This window comes from Diplotaxodon limnothrissa, linkage group LG7 (assembly GCF_057381915.1).
Source record: "Diplotaxodon limnothrissa isolate DT_005_m linkage group LG7, D_limnothrissa_male_GT1.1, whole genome shotgun sequence".
NCBI classification, from domain to species: domain Eukaryota; kingdom Metazoa; phylum Chordata; class Actinopteri; order Cichliformes; family Cichlidae; genus Diplotaxodon; species Diplotaxodon limnothrissa.
This window is the reverse complement of record NC_140602.1, coordinates 638077-662871: the sequence shown is the minus strand read 5'-3', so window position 1 is coordinate 662871 and position 24795 is coordinate 638077. Positions and strand designations below refer to the sequence as shown.

The 24795-nt window shown below is 41.4% G+C and overlaps 1 protein-coding gene across 1 annotated transcript; it reads left to right on the top strand.

Moving 5' to 3' along the window:
• Window positions 1–476: 476 nt before the first annotated feature.
• On the top strand, window positions 477–22869 carry cbln1 (cerebellin 1 precursor). Its single transcript, XM_085357156.1, has 3 exons — window positions 477–734; window positions 1935–2054; window positions 22672–22869. Exons 1-3 carry the CDS (start codon window positions 477–479, stop codon window positions 22867–22869), a joined length of 576 nt encoding a protein of 191 aa, XP_085213282.1.
• Window positions 22870–24795: the final 1926 nt, after the last annotated feature.

Here is a 24795-nt window from a genome sequence, read left to right as displayed (position 1 = left end):
CCCCCATATCAATAATTCAAGCGCGCGCGACAGAGCAGACGGAGCTCCCCCCTCTGCGCTATGAGTTCTGCTGCCTCGTCACTCGTCCAGGGCCCTTCCGCTGCGCGCACGACTCTCCCTTACTGTGTTTCCAAGTGACAGATAAGCTGCCGAGAGGTGGGAAAACAGGAAAGGAACAGGTGAAAACTGGGGACTCGCCTGGAGATACGGGTTAATAAAGCAATTGTTGAAAAAAGGAGCAGAGACGCCTAAAACTAAACCATCTGGGTTTGAGACACTCCGCCAGGGAGTTCACGTTAGGCTAATTAAATCCAAGAAAGCGGAGTAGCACCTAGTTGTAAAACGAACCTTTTAAGGTTAATCGAGGAACAGTGGGAAACTCTTCCTACCTGACATTTTTTTTTAAAAAGGGGAATAGACCCACTCCGGTTTGAGGTGTGAAGACGACCTGAACAAGTTCACTGCTCGGTTCCGGCATGCTGGCGTTTTGCCTTTTAAGTGCCGTGTGGCTTGCGGCGAGTCCGGTCCGCGCTCAGAACGAGACGGAACCAATCGTCCTGGAGGGAAAGTGCCTCGTGGTGTGCGACTCCAACCCGACCTCGGACCCCACGGGCACAGCGCTCGGGATCTCGGTGCGCTCGGGAAGCGCAAAGGTGGCGTTCTCCGCAGTCAGGAACACCAACCACGAGCCCTCCGAGATGAGCAACCGGACTATGGTCATCTACTTCGATCGGGTAGGAGACAAAAGATATAGTCCAATGTGACAGAGAGAAGAAAAAAAGATTCCAGCTCAGTGTTTGTCTGTTTTTATCTTCTTACAACCTGAAGAAGGAATGTTGTAAGACATAAAAGTTTCAGATGATCTGTTTTATTGTGTAGACTATAGAATGCGTGCTGTTTTAGGTGAACTGTGTTAATATGCTGGGAAGACAGTTTTTACTACTGATGGCGGGGGTGGGGGTAAAATATAATTTAGTCGATGTCACAAAGGCGTCAGGAATAAAACTGGCATTTTCCCCCTGCACGTTAGAGCACCACAGATATTCCGCTTCGCCTTCCCGCAAACTACGAATTTAGAATGTGCGCAACAAATACTCCACTTAGTCAACAGACATGTTGCGTAAGACCATTAGAAAGACGAAAAACAAGTATCCGGGTTAACTTGGGGGATAGATAATACCACAGCGGCGGAGCTGTGCGCAGATGCATCGTGTCTCCGGTGGTGTTGGCTGTCGGAGATAACAGACTGTGGATTCATTTTTTAGGTAGTAAATTTTATTGGTAAAGTGGCTGTGTAGCCAGGTATGCGAGGCTTTTCAATATCTCAACTTTTTGAGCTGACGGGGTGGGATATGGGAACTGACATCTCTCCAAATAATTTAGTAAGGGAAGGTCACGAGAGTGAGATCGTACCCGGCTGCCGTTAAAGGTTAATTCTCCCTCAAACTGCCGTTCAATTTCACGTCATAATTCGCCTCCATCCATAAAATCAGACATTTGGCTGCAGGAGTGCATAATTGAAAAATTCATTTGAAAGCTCGATCAAGTTCCCTTCCAGTCCCCATAAAGTTTAGAAGTTCTGACAAGGAGAAAAATCCCCGATAAAAAGCAGAGAGTTTTCCATCTACATGAGTGAATCTGAGTGTGTGGTCTGGGGCGGGGGGCACAAGAGTCTTAACAGGGTGTCTGCTCCAGAAACACGTGGGTTGAATGGATTAGTCAATTCCACACCAAATAAACAATAGAAGAAATTCTGGATGAAGCATTTGGCTGTATAAGAATCCATTTTCTCCCAAAGGGCAGCACAAATTAGTTTGTTTCCTCGTCAAGTCAGTTTTGAAATAAAAATATTTTGAGTTGGTTGCAGTTGTGTTTCGCACAGCATGACAAAGCGCTTGTACCAGTGAATTTCTTTCTGTCTGTCTGTCTTTCAGGTTCTTGTAAATGTTGGGAGGAATTTTGACGAAGAGAGAAGTAACTTCATTGCACCACGGAAAGGAATTTACAGTTTTAACTTCCACGTAGTTAAAGTCTACAATCGCCAAACTATACAGGTAACGCCTGTTTGTGTATTTGTCGTGTGTGTGTGTACCTGTGCTTTTCTGCTTTTCGACCACACTGCGTGACAGCTGAATGTTCTTGCCCATATAAGTCGAACATGAGCTGCACCGTCGGTCATTAGATGTTTGAGACGTCTTTCTCCAGAGACAACAACAGCAGAGGCCGCCGTTAATAGTGTGAAAGCTAGCCCTCCGCCACCTGCTGGGCCAATCATAATTAATCAATACATGCACAGAGGATGGAGCCAAATGAAGCCCGTGTAACCAGCAGGAGGACGGGGCTGCTGTGGTGAGCGCGAGGGGTGCGTGGCTCCGGCGTCTTTACTTTCAGCACCACGGACAGCAACGTCCCCCTCTGTCTCTTTCCCTGACAAAATGAGACGACAGGAAGATTTTGATTATTTAGAAGAGATTTTGAAGAGAGCAAACACAGACAGGCATTTTAATTTTCTCCCTCAAGCACACAACGTCACACACAAACAGGTTTTAAGTAGAAGTAACATGTTTTCTATTTATTTGTTTGTCACACCCTCACTCGCATGCACCGCCTGGAGTGTGGTCCGTCACAAGTCTTCTTTTATCCCACTAATTACTCCTCTTATAGCTTAGCTGTAGTTTCCACATTTCTTTTGATGTGTCAAGTGATAGGAAGCTCTTAAGCAGTCCCATTTTTAACATTTAACATGCGCGTGATGATGCTTTACAAGCCACACAGCGTTAATTACAATGTAAGTCTTGCAATTTAATCCGTTGTGTAATTATGCTGTTGGCTCCCCTGAGGCTTTGGCATTATGTTTTGCTACTTATACATTATTATTGGAGTCTTGCATTAATTAGCATGGCAGTGGAAGAAACAACAATAACAGCAGCGAGGAGAGCGGGCAATATTTGAGAGGGAAAGCTGCGTGTGTGTGCCTGTATGCAGAAGATGCTGGATGGCAAACGCTTGACTCTTGGTACTGTCACATTATCATTTATAGCTACGAGATATAAAAGTAAAAACTTTGAGTTTTAAAAGCACTTTGGGCTAAGTCCTGTTCAATATAAGCCCTCTGAAGTCTTAAACATTTTAAAATCAATAACTGTTGAAAACTGATTGTGGATGATTCGAAGAAGCTTTATTCTGGCATGCTTTCTGACATAAAATAGACCAGTGTAGGTTGTCCTCTCTCCTCCAAGCATCCAGCCTGCGTGCTGCTCACCCTCAACCTCTTCCACTCATCCTCCTCCCATCCATCCAGCGCATCTGCTGTGTTGAAAACTCCCACTGTTTGATTGCCTTAGAGGCAGCTACTGTGGTGCATGCAGGAGACGAAAGACAGCAGGAAAAGAGTAGCAGTTGAGAGTAAATTTAAAAAAAAGAGGGACAAGGGGATGGAGAAGAAGGGGGTGGGCGCACAGGGGTGAGAGGACAAAGGAGAGGAAAATGGGGGATGATAGAAATGGAAAGGAGAGACAGGAATGCATGAAAGAGAAAAGGAGACATAATGGACCAAACGGGAAGAGAACGAACAAATGAGACAGGAAAAAGCCAAATATCACGAGTCGCTATTGATTAGCAAATGCTGCATACATGTAGGAAAGGATAAACATTTTGTTCCGTCTCATCAGTCTTTTCCGGTGCACGGATCTGCCTGTTTATCTGGGAGGTTCAGAGAGGTAATGTGGGTGTCTTTGCTTTATGCCTCCGAATTAAAAATACATATGGAAAATGAAACGCGGCATATTCTCCCATCTAAAGGGAGCTCGTATCGCTCTAGCCATCCATGTCGGCTAATAGGGGGCTTATTTACAGTGTTTATAAAAATCACGGACTGTATAGCTATGAAATATTTTGCCACTTGTGAAAATGAGTTGCATTTGCAGCATGTGCCACAGCACTCAAAACAAATAAAAGAAATAAATTCCACATCATGAATTCTGAATGTTTCACATCTGTAACTCAAATATCAATAAGACGTTCACACAAGGTGCTGGTAGACTTCAGTGGGCTGATTTTTAATTAGATGTTTATTTTTTGTGCATTTTTGAAGACGTGATAATCTATATTGAAAATTACTGGAGGTAGTAAACAGAGGTTAATAAGCTCTTTGACCACTGCGCAGCAACTTTATCAAAACACAGGATCACAGCCTATTATCAACAGCTTGTTATTACTAAGTAGATGTTTGCATTGTTTTAAAAATTGGTTTCAATTATCTCTGTGAAATTTGCACTGGATATTCATTTTAGCGACCTATAAACAATTCTAGTTTTTGTTAGTAAAAGATCCAGCAGAACATTATGAAAAATATATTGCCATCTGGTTTTACAATGTAAAAAGGAGATATTTTACAGCAGTATTTTAAGCATGTGAGCATATTCAGAAGTAGCTTTCATAAAAGCCTCAAGTCAAAGCCGGCCTGTAGCTCTGAAAGTGACACAAAGAACAGCTAAAATGCCTCACGCTGTGTGTATTATAGGCCTTTCTGTTACTTGGATTTTCCCATTTAGAGCAAAAACCCAGAGGCTTGACTTCAAGCTGCTCATAGTACACGGCCCAATAACAAGAAATGTTACCTTTTTACACACAGCTCTTCGACCAAGTAGTTGCACATGTCCCTAACACACCTACATGTATTCCCAAGGCAACGTTTTTTATTCTCAGCTTAAAGTGAGTGGGGTCATTCAAATAAAACATCTTTATTGTCATTACACATGTATAAATACAGGCTAACAGTTTGCATCTAATCAGAAGTGCAATAGGAGCAGATTATATACAGATGTTTATATTGCTATACAGAAAGCAAATGTACAGAAGTGCTGCTCAACACGATTTCAGAAGTCATGCAGTACAGAAACCCGGTGTTCACTACACTATAGCAAGAAGACCACAGGGGCCCAATATAACGTTAGTCTGCTACATCCACAGTGACACTGAGACGCATGTTTACCATCACCGTTGGTAACTGTCGTCACTTACTGTGGCACATGAAATCACATTTATCTGAATGATATTATAAAGAATGCCAGTTTATCAGTTGTTTAAGCTTAAAAGTAAAAAATTGCATTTGAAGCAAAACGTTAAATATTTCAACTGCTTCATATTCTGAGCAGTGCTGCTATTAGTTACATTAAAAAGTAATTATTCTGATTACACAGTAACATGTAATAAGATATTACAAAGAGCATAGTTTGAATCAGATTTGGTCAAATCTATTTTTTTTAGAACGTACAGTATTAAAAATCTATTTAAATAAATAGGAGTATATTTTGACAATTATACACTCCAAGAACATTGATATAAGATCTATAAATTCACAGTATACATGTTACTGCGTTACATAAGGCCATAGTTTTTAGTCATGTCTCAAGTGGTTTTGCCATAGAAGCACCACTTCATTAAAGTGTTGGCAAATTCTGTTTTAAAAACACTTTTAAAGATTGATACGTGCACACACCACTGAGATGAACATTTGCATAAGCCACATTCCTTCTAAACGTACTTAAATATCCTCAAACAGTTTATTTAATATAGTGTGACTCCTCCGTGCTGCTCTCCACTGCAGATAACACATTTATTAGACACAAGCACAAAAATGGGAGGCCACGTTACCTCAACCGAGGTGTGTGTTAAGACGCGGCAAATAATTATCACGCCAAAAAGATTAAAAAATGATTTCTGAAAATGGCAAACGGTCGTAGTTTCAAGCTAGGGCCTGAAAGAGCCTGCTGCCTCGTCTGACACTATTCAGCACTGAATTCAAACAAGCGTACAAACATTGTTTAAAAAGTGCTCTTTGATGCCTTTATGTTAAAATGCTAGACGCCCATATGAAAGATGGCTGAAGTTTTTAATAACTGAACTTTAAAGTCTTTAACACTTCTTGACTTTGGATGATGTCAAAGTATTTTTTCATTCAGTTGTCTCAGGCACAGTTCTGGCGTTGACCACTAAAGGCACCACCCATCCGCTGTTCACATATTCTGTGTGTTTGTAAGGTGGAGCCGGTCAGGAGAAAAAAGGGCGGTTGGCCTTAAAAGGAGTGAGCTAAAACAGCTTGTTTCAAACCGAAGGCTGCCCCAGCACCCAGTGTAGCGCCAACACGTAATTTGTTCAAAGTGTATCTAATGTAGAGCGTTAAACACTACAACAAGGATTGGCACAGTAAATTACCACTAGTGGTAATGCCGATGAAGGTCAACAAATACACATTATAATTATGGTGCACATTGTACCGTGATGATAATATTTATTTGATTTTATTGCTGGAAATGGGAAAAAGTTAAACTACGTAGCTTCAATTAAAAGAATAGACTGAAACCCAGGTAACCTAGCATTAATGTGGAGCAGACTGTACTGCACATGGATCTGTTGCACCGTGAACAGAATGACCTGCATGAAATATAACAAATAAATAATAGAAATACGATAGGCTTCTGCTCCTGGTTCAGAGAGTGTTTCATGCAGTGGAAATGAGAGGCGAGTCAAAGCCACATAAATAAACATCTTATCTGTTCTTAGGTTTTCTTGACTTGAAAGTATGGCAAGGGTAAGCATTGCTCTACAGGTAATCAGTCAGTCTACTGTTTCACACCAGTGCAACCGTTATGGTCATCTAAAAATCACTGTATTAAATTTTATATAAAGGGTACATATACGAGGACACATACAAATTTCAGTGATCAGCTGCGTTTTAAAGCCAAATGGGTACCACCATTAGCATTTGTGATTCAGGGCTCAACTGTAATGTAAAACCACCCTATATACGCACCACATTGTACCAAGTCGATACACAAGCAATGCCACCCTCATGTGAAAATATCACAACATTTGTAAACAACATACATTTTTGGTAGCGTCCTGTTAGCTACATGGTTACAGCACACACGTGTCTGTGCTTTGGTTTTATTCCAGCGGTGTACCTGTGACCTGTGTCACTCCGCTCTCCTAAGCTTCCATCTGGCTCTGTTACACTTAAATGCCCCATAAAAGGTAAGAAAACATAGAAGTGTTTGAAGAAGAAAAAAATCTTGCCAGCCAAAAACAATTGTGCCAGGTGTTAGTAACAGTGAGGATGGATCCACGGTGATGCTTTAAGCAGGAGACACATTCCTCAATAAACTGCTGTGGCTCTGCATTAGTGTGGCACAAAAGATCCACCCATTTTTATTCTTGGACTTACTTTATGCTAATTATAATTTACAGATCATGCAAATTTCCCAATTAACTGATACTAATCAATAGTCAGCCGACACTAATAAGAATCTAAGAATGCAGAGCTATGCCTTTTGGTTGTGTTATGAAAAATATGCCAGGAGGTCAAACAGAAAGTCACCTTTGAGCGTTTGCCATGTATTCGTTTTTTGCACACTCTGACATTTTAATGAGTTTGGTTGGGCGATTGTCAGAAGATGAAGCATTTGATTAGAAAACACTGCGCTCTTCCAGAGTAAAGTGATAAACAGGCGAATATACAGAACATCGTTAAAATGTGAGAGGTAATTAATAGCTACACAATATTATGATTTATGTAGAATACATATATTCAAAATGTTCTGTATTGTGAGCATCTAATAACAAAGAAGATGTTTCTACGCTTTTCCTTTTCATTTATAGTTCACACACACACACACACACACACACACACACACACACACACACACACACACACACACACACACACACACACACACCCTTGTTTTCACTGCGTCAGAGGACAGTACAGTTTTATCCTTTCAATTAAATGACTTATTTTGTTACATTGTGGGGGATTTGCTTTTTACAGTGACACACAGTCTGCCAGCCAGATGCTTGGTGTCGTATTTATCTAATGAACCTGTGCTCAGTCTCGCAAAGGTTGCACTGAATTTATGCTCATGTGTGAAAGAGAGGAGGAGTCGGCGTTCTTTGGATATTCATTTTCTTTAAATCGAACAGGGTTGATGTAACAAATGAGTCATTAGGACATAATGTGAAAAGATTTACATATCTCACTGACATCTCTCTAAACAAAGAGCAATATTTAAATTTAGCTCTCAGGATTATAGGAAAAAACTTTTAGCCATTCGTGGCTGGACTTGCACCACACAAAACCGCTTCCTGTTAATTACCAGAGTAAAAACAACTCTTGCATTTAGCAGACGCAAGGTGTGTGTCTGCACGGCTGCAAGATGAAACAGGGCAGCTGTGTTAATACCACAGACAGTACACACAGTCTGTAGCATTATGATATGATGGGCACTTAGTCTGAGGTTCAGTGCTTTGCTCGGTATAATTTTATATTCAGTTTTATTTGATTTTGACGTTTGTCTTTCTTGTACTCTGTGTTTTATTGCATGGTATAAATAATTTAAGTAGCTGAATTGTGGGTATATTCAATTTCCTCTGGCTTATGGTGTGTGTAATATAAATATTAGAGACTCATAGGACCATCTGGTCTTGTTGGAGTTTTCAGATGATCTGTCTTAATTATCTTTCATGTGGTTTGACATTTGGCAACAGATCCAGAGTTGCATGTTTTTCTGACTTTCACCAGTGGGAAAAAACAACAACAAAAAAAGACAGTTGAAGGCTCTGCCCAGCGGTTTCCTCAAATTAATGATGTTGTTCCCTGAGGCAGTATCGATGAAGACGGGTGTGATCTGCTGACATTTGTTAAGATCTGTTTTTGTGCCTGTGTGAGTCTGTGTGTGTGTGTGTGCGCACAGTTCAGTTGTGACCTTTGCTCTGGTTGCCTCCATCTCTTTGAATAAATGCTGTTTCATTTTTTGATCATTTTCACAGAAACTCTTTACAAAAGCACCAAATCAACTTTTCAGAGTGCTTTGAACAGAAAACAGTCATTTGTGCCAGTGGATGACAGTTAGGCAGCACGTGCCAATCCATGTTCTTCAAAGTGAAGCATTCATTGATTGTTTACAATATAACATGTCAGAAAACATCAACAAATACCCCAAAACATCCAACTCGAATGAGACCTGCATTAAATTGGTACGAGTGCCAGAACAGCGCCCAGGAAAAATATGCTGCTATCAGTTCTAACATCGCTGTCCTGTAATGTAATAATGATGACAATCATGTTCGATATTATGTTGTGTTTAGATTCTGTTATCAACTGTGTAGATGAAAGGGCAAATGTAGCATTTTCAGCAAATGTTGGTCATTCTTTTATATATTCTATGTAAAAATGTAAATGTTGCTATAAAACACTCCAGGAAAATCCAGGCTTCTTTCTATCTGGAGCTGTTCAGTGTGTTTGACTCCTTTAGTAAAGCAGCTGCTGTAGTGATGCCGTCAGTGCAGCCTCATCAGCCCAGTCCTCATCACAATAAGTCTGTTGCTAACTTGGGACACATTGTTAGCACTTCTTTAAGTATTCCTTAACAGTGCAAACAGCGCAAAGATTTCACTCACAGCTGCAACAAACTGGATGTCTCCAAACTGCGTTCGTATATGAATATAACTGATTACACAGAAACCCAGCTTTTTTCTTCAAAGGTTGATGACGACAGTCAAACGATGCTGTGATATACTTTATGGTCTGACACACACAGTAATGGGGACAGCCAGGTGAAGTGAAGACAGCACGTTTACTTCAAGCTCAGTGAAACACACGGACCAAGCCAAACGGTCCCACAGTTCAGTGTGACGGGACAAATAAAGTTAGTGTGGTAGACGCCAACGACAGATTACACATTTTGGTTTTCTCTGGGTATTAAAAGTTTGAACTGCCAGGAGATGACCCCAGAGGCCCGTTACCAAACACCCGCAAACCTGCTGAGCATGAGACTGAGGTGAAAAACGTCGTTAGTCTCTGTGTAATAGCTGCTAGTTTCCTTATCTTGAGCCTTTAATACAGAAAATAGGATCAAAACGACTTCATGTTAAGATGTAAAAGTAATTAAGCAATGCTGAAATAGGGTCAAATAGTTCTTTTGTTAAACTTTGTGACCACAGAGTTTGTGTGCTTTCTTTCAAAAGTTCTGTACCTGCTTTGGTCAGTGAGTCATTTCTTCTGTGCCTGTTTTCAAAATGGCATCTGGAAACTCATTCCTAATGAGGCTTCCTGCTACCAAACGAAAACAATCAGACGTACTGAAGCAGAAATTAAGGACAGTGACAGTCAGACAGCTGGCAAAGGAGAAGAAGCAGCAGTGATCACTGAGTTAATACATCTGAAGACTGGAGAGGCCAGTTCTGGTTTTGTGTGTTAGAATACTTTGTGTATTATTTGTTATCAGAGTGAACAATAACTACACAATAACTTTCTGTGCTTTTTCTAATATATGACTGTTATACCAACACGTTGTCATCCCAATGTGTAACATACGGACGACTGTGACAAATCGTATGTTAGGAACGATAATGCTCTGGTTATACTGGATGTACACTCTTGATTGCTCGCTTCACAATCGTAACTTCAAATTAGCAGCATACGGTCGCTGTGCACACACAGCTTTGTCTCCGAGTTCCTTTTATGCACATGTTTCATCTGGAATGGTAAAAAATGCCTTTTTTAAATGATTACAAAACACAGCCATTACCCACTTTGAGATTCCTTTTCCTTATTGTATTCGAGAAAGCAGCTACTGTTTCCTCAAAATCGGATGAAACGGTGCAACAACAAAAGCAGAAAATCTGAAAATAGAGAAGATGGTCGATAGCACAAAATAAACATGCAGAGATGACCTAAATAACAGCAAACATGCTCCACATTCACATAATGATTCAGCTTGTGAAACAGTGAAAGCTTTCCCCCCCAAAATGCAAAGCATGATAGTGGAAATGATCAATTTACTGAGTTTAGCCAGAAACCTCAGGTTTACTGTTCATCCATTAAGAAGTGGTACTGCTGTAATTATCTATGAATATTCCTATTGTGGTTGTCTGTGAAGGTTCTCAGTCATCCAGGTCATCGTAGTCAAAGGAGCTTGCAAAGAAAAGCGTCTGGACTTCTTTAAGAAAGAAAGAAGAAGTCCAGACGCTTTTCTTTGCAAGCTCCTTTGACTCCTATTGTGCTTGTTATCACTAGTCCTTCTGTTAGTGTTGTGTTATACCAGGAACTGCTGTTGTTTCCATACTGTTGATTTGTCATGACTAATGTGCTAATGTGTTAACATCCTTCACAGAGAAAGCAGAGCCCTTCAGGATTATTCCATTATCCTGGCTGTGGGTGGGGCAGACTGCCTGTTTACATTTACTTTTGATTTAAATTCCATTTCATTTCAATTCTGTTTTATTTACACAGAGACAAATCACAGCAATCAGCTGAAGGTGCTTCATTTTCATTATTAAAGGATAAAGATGCAACAATCATGGAGGAAAAGCCCAACAGTCTGACGACCCCTTATGAGCGAGCACTTGGTGAAAGTGGCAAAGAAAACACCCTTTTAGCAGGAAGAAAGTTCCAACAGAACCAGGCTCGAAGGACCGAAGGTGTCCGATGAAGCGCTGGACTGCTAATCTGTTGTGCTTTGTGCGTGTGGGTTTGAATCCCATCCTCATCGTAAATCCTCTTCTGCACTCCGACCAAATCCTTTCGCTTGTTTTCTATATATTCCTCTAGTTTGAAAGAGATGACATTGCTCGGCTTGGCGGAGGTGGACGGCGACGTCTAAGCTTCTCTGCTCATGCTGCTGTGTAGGGAAATGAATGGGTGGACCCTAACTAATAGGAGTGGGCCAATTAATATATTCAACGTTTCTCAAACAATATTACCACTAAACGATTTCAGAGGCACGCACTTTGACTTAGAGTGCATACAGAATATCCATCGTATCCATCCTTACCCACTGAGGCACACAGCCTTCTTTTGTTTTTGTTATCTTTAGCCATCTTCACAATGACCCTGGAGGAACTTTAGAAAACTCTGGAAACTTGCTGTTTTAAAGACGGAGGTGTCACAGTCCTCAGACAGATGCACCATTATGTAGCTTATGTATCATCACTCTGTGTCTGTAAAGTGTGGATGAAAATGAAAATGTGAAAGGTCCAGTGGGGAAAAAGAAGGGAAAGCAAAAGATGGGAGAAAAGGAAACGTGTTGAAAAGAAGAAAGATGAAAAGGGTGGGGGACCACCAGAAGAGTATCATTGTCATGTCAAGACAGACAACCGGACAGGAATTGATGATGCAATAACAGGATGTCATCGTGTCGTTAAACATTAAGTGCAGCACGGAGACGTCAGACAAATTCTATTTGCATAGAGAAAGACAGATTCTGTCTTTGCTGTCTCTCGGCCCTCTCCGACATCCTCCTGCCAGTGCAGCCGTCTCTCTCTCCTTTCTCTGCGCTTCCTCCTTCTTCTCTCACTCTCCTTCGTTATTCTGTCTCTCCTTTCCATTACTCAGCCAGTTAATTGGTGCTTATGCATTAATGAATGCAGATCGATCGCGGCCTGACATGACGCGAAGCCCTATTATCATGCTTTTATATTTATGGCTGCTAATTGAATGAGTGTAGGTGTAGCTGAGTGTGAGGGTGGGGTGGGTAGATGGCCACACAGAAGCACAGCCAATGCGGTTTTTTTATTTGTACAGGTGTGTGTGTGTGTGTGTGCTGACCGCAGTCTCATCCTTCCAAAGCCACTGTCACAGCTTTATTAGAACCATACATCACTGACCCTGTAACACAGAAACACATCCAAATCTGAAAACATGACTTTATTCATATGTCCTCTGTTCATAGACCTCATGTGTTACAGTCTGAATTAAAATCATCATCAAGCTATCAAATGATTTGTTAGCTGCTGTGGTGTCTCACATGTTGGAGCCCGACTTGGCTGGACACAAATCACACAAGCCCACTTGGCACTGTCCCCTCATTGTCCTGTCATTGTGTTTTAACAAAGTGTGTGCAGCCCCCCACCCCGATTCTAACTGATAGAAAAGCCTGCCCATGTTTGAATTTTGCAAGTGTGCAGGGACAGCAGGGGAACACATTTTGACAGGTAGAGAGATCACGTGTGTGTTTCATGTATATGTGGGGAACCATGCGGGACTGGAGGGATGGAGGCTTGGTTTGTAGGTGTCCCCAGGAGTGACTTGGTTGAATGGCTGGGTAGTTGTGTGTGCTCTTGTGTTTATCTGAGGGTAACGGAGTGATGTAGTGATGCTGGCTCTTCCTTGTCTGCCATCTCTGTCTCTCTTTGGAAGCATTACACGCACACTGGACACGAACCATGTCCCCCCTCCGTCTCTGCTGTCTTTCTGCCTGTTCCTGTGTTTAATGGCCTACTTTTCATCTGTTGTTCGTCTGTGTGTGTTCCCATCCTGATATCTCTGCCTGGTTTTCTTCTGCTTCTCCTGTCTCTCCCCTTCTAATGATTATTTTATATTATGATATGAAGGGTTAATAAGGCTAACCCGGAGTCTTCGGATGCATCTCTCCACATAAAATGTTCTCTTTAGCTTTGTGATCCTCATCTGTATTCTAAGTGTACTGGGCCCAGCTTGATATTCGACATGGTGGAGGAAGTACTTGATGTTTTTTATTTGAAACAAGAAAGAGTTGGTACATAAAAATACAAGTTCATACATTCATCAAGCATCAACGAAGAGTAATGTTTAGATTTCTCTGCTTCTGTACTTGTTTCCTTTGGACATTATCACTCAAAGATCAGTTGAAGTGATGCAGATATTGATGAAGCTTGCGTAGCAGGATGGGATCCAGTGTTGATATTAGTATATTTGTGTTGAAGCAATCCAGGCTCATCTCTCTTCAGTGATTGAAGACTCTTGGAAACAGAGTAATGACTACAATCAATCAATGCATGCACTAAAGCAGCGTTTTTCTTTTTCACAGTCTGGAGTTGCAATACAAATGCAAAACTTAACCTCCAGTTAGACACATACAGTAGTACTGAAGGTGTCAGTGACAGTGTCACCAGATGAATCGTCAAAGGAAATCACTGGTTATCAGCAAAAATAGATTGTGCATCCCCGGCGTATATATTTGATTTCAAAAATTGCCTCATCAGTCCACGTATTAGCTGTTCATAGAGATATTTTTATTGTGTACATGATGTTCTTTAAATGTAAGCATTACACTGAGGCAGTGTCTCAGATGAATGGATGGCATCCATGAAATACAGTTAGAGTTTCGATTCTGTGAGTGAATCTTAGAGGCCATCAACCACACTTAGGGATACATTTGTCAAAGTTTGACCTGCTGCTGTTTTACATCTGATCGCCTCTGAGCAAAAGTTTTGTTTTACAGACTTTATATTTAATATTTTTTATACATCATTCAGTCCATCACTGGAAAGAAGTCGGTGCCTTTAATCTGATGAGAAGGTTTAGCGTGATTAAGATCATCACTCATCAAATATAGTTTCCTATAACCTTCAATTTAGTTTAATGCTTTAGGTGTATGAATAACAATTCATAATTTAGTCATTTACAAATGAAGACTTCCTGAGTGCACTTAACCTAGAATGTCTGTTTATAACTTCCAGATATCTTTTTAGCTCAATAAACGCAAAGATGCTGAAGTGATTTAATATTCTGACTGCTGTTTGAAATTTTACTGGATGTTCAAAGTTGAGGTAAGACGGCCACATACAACGTACTCTCCTCTCATACCGACACACCTCCATTGCTTTCCTCTGGTTAGTCTCCCCCCTAACCCTAACCTAACCCTGACAGTGCAAAGGCACTCCCAGATCTAAAAACTGTATATACTTGGTCACCTGTACAAAATGTGGTATCCAGTATGTCGGGGAGACACGTAATACACTGTTGACCAGATTCACACAGAACAGGCACAATATCTCAAAGAGAAAGAACACCCATAAGTACCTGGTAAGACACTTTGTATCTCATGGCTGGGAATCTGTGAAGGCGACTGTGATACAGGCAAATCCCACATGGTCAGTCCAGCAGAGGAGGACGGCTGAAAAAGTTTGGATTGCCAAATTAGACACAATGTATCCCAGGGCACTGAATGAAAGAGGATGTTGAAAAACACGTCTGGTGTGATGTACATAGTTATTGTTCTATATGTGTTTCTAGTGCTGTTATGTCCCATTCAACACACACGGTTCTAACATCCCACCCTGAGACTTATCCTAAACCTAACCTCACTAAACCCCATGCCGGGATTTATTTGAGCCCTAAACCTAACCTTTCCCCTCTCCCCCTCTCCTCTCCCCTCCCCCCCCTCTCATTTTCTCTCCTCCTCTCTCTCTCTCTCTCTCTCTCTCTCTCTCTCTCTCTCTCTCTCTCTCTCATTTTCTCTCCCTTCCCCCCCCTCTCTCCCTCTCTCTCCTCTTATCTCCCTCTCTTCCCCCCTCTCTCCTTTTCTCTCCCTCTCTTCCCCCCTTGCTCTTCCTCTCTCTCGCTCTCCCCTCACCTATCCCTCCTCCTCTAATCCAACTGAAAAACAACTGATATCCCCAATTGTGAATGAGGAATAAAGCCCTCTTACAGGTCTGTAGTGGGACCATGTGGACCCTTGAGTGGAGACTAAGGAAGGCCTGTGCATTGAAGCCCGGCCGCCTTTGGCGACTGAGCTTCCATCTTGGTTTCCCTAACCCTTACATGAACCAAACCTAACCCAAACATGACCCAAACATGACCCAAACCTAACCCAAACATGACCCAAACATGAACCAAACATGACCCAAATCTAACCCAAACATGACCCTTCGGCTGCACCAGCTACAGGGGCGCTGTCACTTGGTGTCGCTCTCTCTGTGGTAGAGTATCACTTCCTGTTTCTGCTCAAACACAGTGGTGTTTTTGAGTAGCTTATCTGCTTAGCAATTTAGTTAAAAACTTTTAGATACATTTTCTTTCATAGTATAATCTTCACATGCTTCATCCGAAGCACACTCTCTGTGTACTCACTACCTAATTTATAGCCAAAGTATTCACTCACTGTCTCTGTACTGTTTCGCTAGCTTGGCTTAGCTCGTAGCCGACTCGTTAGCAGCATGGCCTCTTCACCTGTCCCTCCTGCTCATTGTGTCAGATGTTTAGTTACTCCTCGGCCTCCTTTAGCAGTAATGATATCTGTAACAAATGTAGCATATTTGCAGCTCTGGAGGCCAGGATTACTGAATTGGAGACTCGGCTTCACACCCTTCATTCACCCGTAGCTAGCCAGGCCCCTGTAGCTGGTGCAGCCGAAGATAGCGTAGGCCCCGCTAGCTGTTCCCCGGCAGACCCCAAGCAGCTGGGGAAAGAGGGCGGCTTGGTGACGGTGAGGAGGAAGCATAGTCTTAAACAGAAGCCCCAGGTACACCACCAACCCGTTCATGTGTCTAACCGTTTTTCCCCACTCAGCGACACACCTGCCGGGGGTCAAACTCTGGTAATTGGTGATTCTGTTCTCAGACGTGAAGCTAGAGACACCGGCAACCATAGTCAATTGTCTTCCAGGGGCCAGAGCAGGCGACATTGAAGGAAATTTAAAACTGCTGGCTAAGGGTAAATGTAAAATAAAACACAATTCACGTCGGCAGTAATGACACCTGGTTACAACAATCGGAGGTCACTAAAATCAATATCGAATCGGTGTGTAAATTTGCCAAAACAATGTGGGACTCTGTAGTTTTCTCTGGTCCCCTCCCTAATCAGACCAGGAGTGACATGTTTAGCCGCATGTTCTCCTTAAATTGCTGGCTGTCTGAGTGGTGTCCCAGAAACGATGTGGGCTTCATAGATAATTGGCAAACCTTCTGGAGGAAACCTGGTCTTGTTAGCAGAGACGGCATCCATCCCACTTTGGATGGAGCAGCTCTCATTTCTAGAAATATGGACAAATTTATTAAACCCCCCATAATATGACTATCCAGAGTTGGGACCAGGAAGCAGAGTTGCAGTCTTACACGCCTCTCTGCAGCTTCTCTCCTCCTGCTACCCCCCCAAAAACCCATCTCCATAGAGACTGTGTCAGCTCCCACACAGACAAAAAACAAACTAAAAACCAGCAACAAACAACTTAAACATAAACAATTACAAAGAAAGAACAATACAGTATCCACATCTGAACCAAAGAGTAAAACAGTGAAATGTGGATTATTAAATATTAGGTCTCTCTCCTCCAAGTCTCTGTTAGTACATGACTTAATAATTGATCAACAAATTGATTTACTCTGCCTTACAGAAACCTGGTTGCAGCAGGATGATTATGTTAGTTTAAATGAATCAACACCCCCGAGTCATTCTAACTACCAGAAACCTCGAAGCACAGGCCGAGGGGGCGGTGTGGCAGCAATTTTTCACACTAGCATATTAATTAATGAAAGACCAAGACAGACTTTTAATTCATTTGAAAGCCTGATGCTTAGCCTCGTCCACCCCAGCTGTGAAACTCAGAAACCAGTCTTTACTTGTTATCATCTATCGTCCACCTGGGCCTTACACAGAGTTTCTGTCTGATTTCTCAGACTTTATATCTAATTTAGTTCTGAGCTCAGATAAAATAATTATTGTGGGTGATTTTAACATCCATGTAGAAAAAATGACAGCCTCAACATGGCATTTAATCTGTTATTAGACTCAATTGGTTTCTCTCAAAATGTAAAAGAACCCACCCACCACTTTTATCACACTCTAGATCTTGTTTTAACATATGGCATAGAAACTGAACATTTAACAGTGTTTCCTGAAAACCCTCTCCTGTCTGATCATTCCCTGATAACATTTACATTTACAATAATTGATTACACAGCGGTGGAGAGTAGACGTTTATCAAAGTAGATGTCTTTCTGAAAGTGCTGTAACTAAGTTTAAGAATATAATCCACCCACTGTTATCATCTTCAATGCCCTGTACCAACACAGAGCAGAGCAGCTATCTGAACGCTACCCCAACAGAGGTAGATTATCTTGTTAATAATTTCACCTCCTCACTACGTACGACTCTGGATACTGTAGCTCCTGTGAAAACTAAGGTCTCTAATCAGAAGTACCTGACTCCGTGGTATAATTCTCAAACACGTAGCCTAAAGCAGATGACTCGTAATCTGGAGAGGAAATGGCGTGTCACAAATTTAGAGGATCATCATTTAGCCTGGAGAAATAGTTTGCTGCTTTATAAGAAAGCCCTCCGCAAAGCCAGAACATCTTACTATTCATCACTGATTGAAGAAAATAAGAACAATCCCAGGTTTCTCTCCAGCACTGTAGCCAGGCTGACAAAAAGTCAGAGCTCTGTTGAGCCAACCATCCCTTTAACGTTAACTAGTAATGACTTCATGAACTTCTTCACAAATAAAATTTTTATCATTAGAGAAAAAATTACCAATAATCATCCCACAGATGTAATATTATCTACAGCTACTCTTAGTACCATTGATGTTAAGTTAGACTCTTTTTCTCTAATTGATCTTTCTGAGTTAACTTCAATAATTACTTCCTCTAAACCATCAACATGTCTTTTAGACCCCATTCCTACAAAACTGCTCAAAGAAGTCCTGCCATTAATTAATTCTTCGATCTTAAATATGATCAACCTATCTCTAATAATCGGCTATGTACCACAGGCCTTCAAGCTGGCTGTAGTTAAACCTTTACTCAAAAAGCATCTCTAGACCCAGCAGTCTTAGCTAATTATAGGCCAATCTCCAACCTTCCTTTCATATCAAAAATCCTTGAAAGAGTAGTTGTCAAACAGCTAACAGATCATCTGCAGAGGCTTATTTGAAGAGTTTCAGTCAGGTTTCAGAGCTCATCACAGCACAGAAACAGCTTTAGTGAAGGTTACAAATGATCTTCTTATGGCCTCTGACAGTGGACTCATCTCTGTGCTTGTCCTGCTAGACCTCAGTGCAGCGTTCGATACTGTCGACCATAATATCCTATTAGAGCGATTAGAACATGCTGTAGGTATTACAGGTACTGCACTGCAGTGGTTTGTATCATATCTATCTAATAGACTCCAGTTTGTGCATGTAAATGGAGAGTCCTCTTCACACACTGAGGTTAATTATGGAGTTCCACAGGGCTCAGTGCTAGGACCAATTCTGTTTACATTATACATGCTTCCCTTAGGCAGCATCATTAGAAGACATAGCATACATTTACACTGCTATGCAGATGACACCCAGCTCTATCTGTCCATGAAGCCAGATAACACACACCAATGAGTTAAACTGCAGGAATGTCTTAAAGACATAAAGACCTGGATGGCCGCTAACTTTCTGCTTCTTACTTCAGATCAAACTGAGGTTATTGTACTCGGCCCTGAAAAGCCTAGAAATATGGTATCTAACCAGATTCTTACTCTGGATGGCATTACCTTGGCCTCCAGTAACACTGTGAGGAACCTTGGAGTCATTTTTGACCAGGACATGTCCTTCAACACACATATTAAACAAATATGTAAGACTGCTTTCTTCCATTTGTGCAACATCTCTAAAGTTAGAAATATCCTGTCTCAGAGTGACGCTGAAAAACTAGTTCATGCATTTATTACTTCCAGGCTGGACGACTGTAATTCATTATTATCAGGAAGTCCTAAAAACTCCCTGAAAAGCCTTCAGCTAATCCAAAATGCTGCAGCAAGAGTCCTGACAGGGACTAGAAAGAGAGAGCAGATTTCTCCTGTTTTGGCTTCCTGTTAAATCCAGAATTCAAAATCCTGCTCCTCACATACAAGGTCTTAAATAATCAGGCCCCATCTTATCTTAATGACCTTGTAGTACCATATCACCCTATTAGAGCACTTCGCTCTCGCTCTGCAGGCCTACTTGTTGTTCCTAGAGTATTTAAAAGTAGAATGGGAGGCAGAGCCTTCAGTTTTCAGGCCCCTCTTCTGTGGAACCAGCTTCCAGTTTGGATTCAGGAGACAGACACTATCTCTACTTTCAAGATTAGGCTTAAAACTTTCCTTTTTGCTAAAGCATATAGTTAGGGCTGGACCAGGTGACCCTGAATCCTCCCTTAGTTATGCTGCAATAGAAGTAGGCTGCCGGGGGATTCCCATGATACATTGAGTTTTTCCTTTCCAGTCACCTTTCTCACTCACTATGTATTAACAGACCTCTCTGCATTGAATCATATCTGTTATTAATCTCTGTCTCTCTTCCACAGCATGTCTTTATCCTGTCTTCCTTCTCTCACCCCAACCAATCACAGCAGATGGCCCCGCCCCTCCCTGAGCCTGGTTCTGCTGCAGGTTTCTTCCTGTTAAAAGGGAGTTTTTCCTTCCCACTGTCGCCAAAGTGCTGCTCATAGGGGGTCATATGATTGTTGGATTTTTCTCTGTATCTATTATTGTACGATCTACTGTACAATATAAAGATATTGAGGTGAATGTTGTTGTGATTTGGCGCTATATAAATAAAATTGAATTGAATTGAATTGAACCCTACCATAACCCAAACATGACCCAAACCCTGTTACTGTGATGTACAGCACAGTCAAAGACGGGAAAAAAATGTTTGGTGTCAGCAATGAATTTAATTTCAGCTTTACTGATGAAATTTCAATTTTATGAAATTGAAATCTGCCCAAGGTCTCACATATATTAGCCTGAGATCTACGATTATTTTAGTGAGTGGTTTAGAGTGATATTTTACATGTGGCAACAAATCTGTCTTTCTGCTCATACTTCATTGTAAATGTAAAAGCAAATAATTCACATTTATCTGGTGTAATAAACTCAGTGACTGCGTTTTCAGCCGATAGTGAAATGTAAATTTGTCCATGACCTGTGCCGCGTTTCCTTTGTAAGAATTAAAAAAATAATTTCAGTATAGTCTGAGTATTTTCCATCAGATTCAAAGCTGCACACACGCACCCACACATGCAGATACAGTCTGAGTCGCCATGTTCAGTTTGCTATTAAGAGGAGTGCTGGGCCAAGAGAGCCCTTGACTCTGACAGGCTCTCCATCTCCTGCCCACACACACACACACACACACACACACACACACACACACACACACACACACACTCTCCTGACCATCAGGCAGAATGACTTGGATAAGTGTATAATTATGGGATGTTTATGACTGTGTTCCATCAGTTGGTGACGGTTTTACAGTTTTTTACCTCGAGAGCAAACAGAAATATTTTGACATGTTTAGCTCTCAGCTGTAAATTTGAGTTTTTCTTCCTGATGTCCATACTGTAAAGATCATGTAGACAGGTAACATGGCCTGTATGACGTTTGTTTAAGGAATCAAAATCTTTCAAACTGCAGTCAGCTTGTTGAAAATGAAAACACTACTACACCACAGTGACCTGGACAGAAACAAACAGCCAGCGTGTTGTTTCTGTGCACCAGGAGGCAGATGACAATATATGTTGGGAGTTTTAAAGGAACGAGTGGTAGAAGAATAGTGCCCAGTCCATCTTTTAATCCATCTAGCCATCCAAGAAGTTGTCCACCAGTTTGAGATACAACATACTCTGTTACATTTACTAATGTGTGCATTAGGTGTGACCATATAGTTTTCACTTGGAGAAAAATAAGATATCGATGGCTGATTGCCCTTCCAAGGTCATTCTTTGACATTTCCAGCCTCCAGTAGATTCCTAGATTATTAACTAGCCTGCACATCTGCCTCTGGAGTGTACTCTGGGTCTCTATCAGATCAGAAAAGGACAAAAAAGCTAACTTTTAAGTTGAATTTCATTTTGGGATAGAGGGGGAAATCCAGTGAATGCAAAAAAATTGTGTTGGTGTGACCAAAAAACCCCAACACATTTCCTGCAGCTTCACTTTCTCTTTCTTTGAAACAGTCAAACTCCAGGCTGACAGTTTCACCTGTGAGGAGCTTCACTGCACACAGCCTGGTGAAAGCGTCTCGCATCTATACTGCTGGTGTAAGATAGAGACCGAGCTATCGGCAGCGTTTTTTATTATTCTAATTAATAAATATTTTTTATGCTGGAAAATCTATTTTTCACGTCAGTGATTCCTGCAGAAAATAATTAGTTTTAGGCACATTTTAACATCTTATGATTGTATTTTAAAATAGGAGCATGACATAACAAACTCACATCAGCCACCCTAGTGTTGTAAAAAACAAGACTCGTACAAGAACCTGAAGAAAGGCAGTACAACAGAAACATTGTGTTGCTTCTCTTATCAGGTTGCAGTGAGACTTCTCACAGGACGGTCTGTAATCTCACAGGGTTTATAAAGTGTGTTCCTGCATAAACAGACGTTCGCAGGTACCAGAGGTAGAACGAATCGATGATTTTGTTTAAGTGAAGTGTAAGGGGGAAACATATAGGGAGCGCTTGTTTTTCTGCTGTAGCTCAGAAGCGAAGCGATGAAAGCCGTTGTCAGGTTTGAACCTGGGCGAGGGAGGGGACACAGCGCTCACAGCTTCGTCTCTCTGTAAGAAGAAGAAGATGTTATTCCCCACGGAAACATTTGTTGAATCAGACACTGTGTGAGTGTTTGTGCGCATATCTCTGTCTTTCTACAAGTGGATAATGTGCAGAGCACAAAGCTTCAAATGAAATCTTTGCATGCGTTTCCTCTTTAAAATATGACAACTAAAAAGTCCAGAAATACGATGCTGTTAGTCCTCATGGAAGCATCATTATTGCACTGAGTGTTTTGGAAGTCTGCCATGCCATATGTTCCTGCTTCTGTGAGCAACTTGAGGACTGTTTGTCTCTTTTCCACACTTTTCATTCTATACGCCGTCTGTCCTTTTCATCCAGGTGAGCCTGATGCACAACGGTTGGCCAGTGATTTCGGCATTTGCCGGGGACCAGGACGTGACGCGTGAGGCAGCCAGCAATGGTGTTCTGATCCAGATGGAGAAGGGAGACCGGGCCTACCTCAAATTGGAGAGAGGAAACCTAATGGGAGGATGGAAATACTCCACCTTCTCAGGCTTCCTGGTGTTCCCCATGTAGAGAGGAAGAGGAGGAGGAGGTGCAGGGATGGAAACAAAGGAGGACGAGCTGGTGGAAGCTGGAAAGCAAAAGGAAGATGACGAAAAGGCAGGTGGAGGAAGAAGAAAAAGGACATGGTTAAGATGGGAGGGAAACATGACAACAGACTTGTGTTTGGGACGCTGCAGAGGAAGGATGAGATGTTAGAGAGATATGAGCGTGATGTGAGAAAGTTACAGAGCCGGCACATGAGAGTGTACGGTCAGCTTCTTCACTTTGCTTCTTCTTTTCATCCATCCTTTCATGCATCCTTCTCCTCCCTCTGTTTCCTCGTGGCTTGACTGCAGCTTTGGACAGCCAAAACCTTTTCTATACTCTGCTGACAGATCGATCACTGATATGGTCCAGAGTGTTCTGAAGCCCACGTGTAACCCTCCCTCCTGTCCCCACAATCCCATCATTTCTTCATCGATCACCATCTGCATAAGCTTTGACCAATATTACTTGAGCAACTATTCCTCGCTAACCCCAGTTTACTGTGCCCATATGTGTGTTTGTGTTTTTCTCATGCTCGACATAAACGCCACTGATTTTGGATCAGCTTCTTCCCCTGAAGCCAAACTATACTTTTTAGAGTGTAAACAGTAAAGTCTGATCACAGAATCAGGGGCTAACCTTTTATTTATCATCATAATCACAAGCCTTTTACAATAAATGCACCATTTGTTCTTTAAACACACGTCTGTTTCTCCTCTTCATTATATTTAGCACGTAGCAGGATTCAGCTTTGTAATGGTTATGGTTCAGCGCTCGTAGCAGTGGGGTCAAGGTTAGGAAAACATGGCTTAAATACTTTGCTGTGTGTGTTTAGGCGACAACATTTTTCTACAATAAACTGAAGTTTTTTCTACACTCATCCGAGTGCCCCCACCCCACCCACTAAGACTCGTGGTCCATTAGTAGGCAGTCATTAAACTTGTATACAAAGTGCAACTGGGGAGAACAAAAGTCAGTAGAAGACAGAACAGTTCAGTTTAATAAACCGTCTCCACTCTCTAGTCAGGTACTCAATACTTCTCCATCAATCTCTGGTGTCTATATCTAATGAACCGAACACTGATAGTCAAACAGGAAGTAATACTTTACTTTGTTCCTCCACTGTTTTAATCACGACTCTGAATCAGGCTTCTGTGCACCTGTCCTTTCACCCGTACAGTCAGTCTGCTTCCTCCCTGTCACTGCTGCCATGTTTTAGATATAGTATCTCCATGTAGGATCCCTTTTCTCTCTTTAACTATGCTGTTTACCCACAAGTGCAGGTTTGGCTTCCTTTTAGCACACCTCTGTTATCCCCTCCATCCTCCCTTCCTCATGTGTGTACTTTATCCGCTGCTGCTCATTTGCCTCCTAGCACGGATCCTTTCCTGCTTTTCTTCAATGTGGACTGTGGACAATGAAACAACCTTCAACTTTACAAAATTATATATATATATATATATATATGATGAGATACAAATGGATATATAAATATAATGAAATCTAAGCCACCATTTCTATTCTCCTGGTTTTAAGATGAAAATAATGGTAATACTAATACTGAAAACGTAATCTGGTTGATGACTACAGTATCTGTATTTCCGTACTTCAGTGTTATATAATGAAAAAAATATTCTAAATGAAACTTAGTGATTGTGTGGAAATCTGAGGCTGCCATTGCTCTTCTGATGAAAACATGCTTCTTGTTTTTGTTTTGGGTCAAACCAAGTTGTGGCTAAAAAGCTGAGACTACTACTTATATAAAATAAACTATAGCTAAAAGGTACTTTTATTATTATCATTATTATTATTATTTGACTGTAAATTACATGTGAATATTTAGACTATGACAATATTTGATTTATGAATCAATCAAATCGATTTATCTACTGTTTTCTTATTTATTTGCTC

Bases quoted from the DNA above. Each gene is read 5' to 3' on its own strand.
- cbln1 (XM_085357156.1), top strand. From the start codon at position 477: ATGCTGGCGTTTTGCCTTTTAAGTGCCGTGTGGCTTGCGGCGAGTCCG. The intron at 735-1,934 runs GTAGGAGACAAA...TCTGTCTTTCAG, and splicing joins TGGTCATCTACTTCGATCGG to GTTCTTGTAAATGTTGGGAG. The intron at 2,055-22,671 runs GTAACGCCTGTT...CTTTTCATCCAG, and splicing joins ACAATCGCCAAACTATACAG to GTGAGCCTGATGCACAACGG.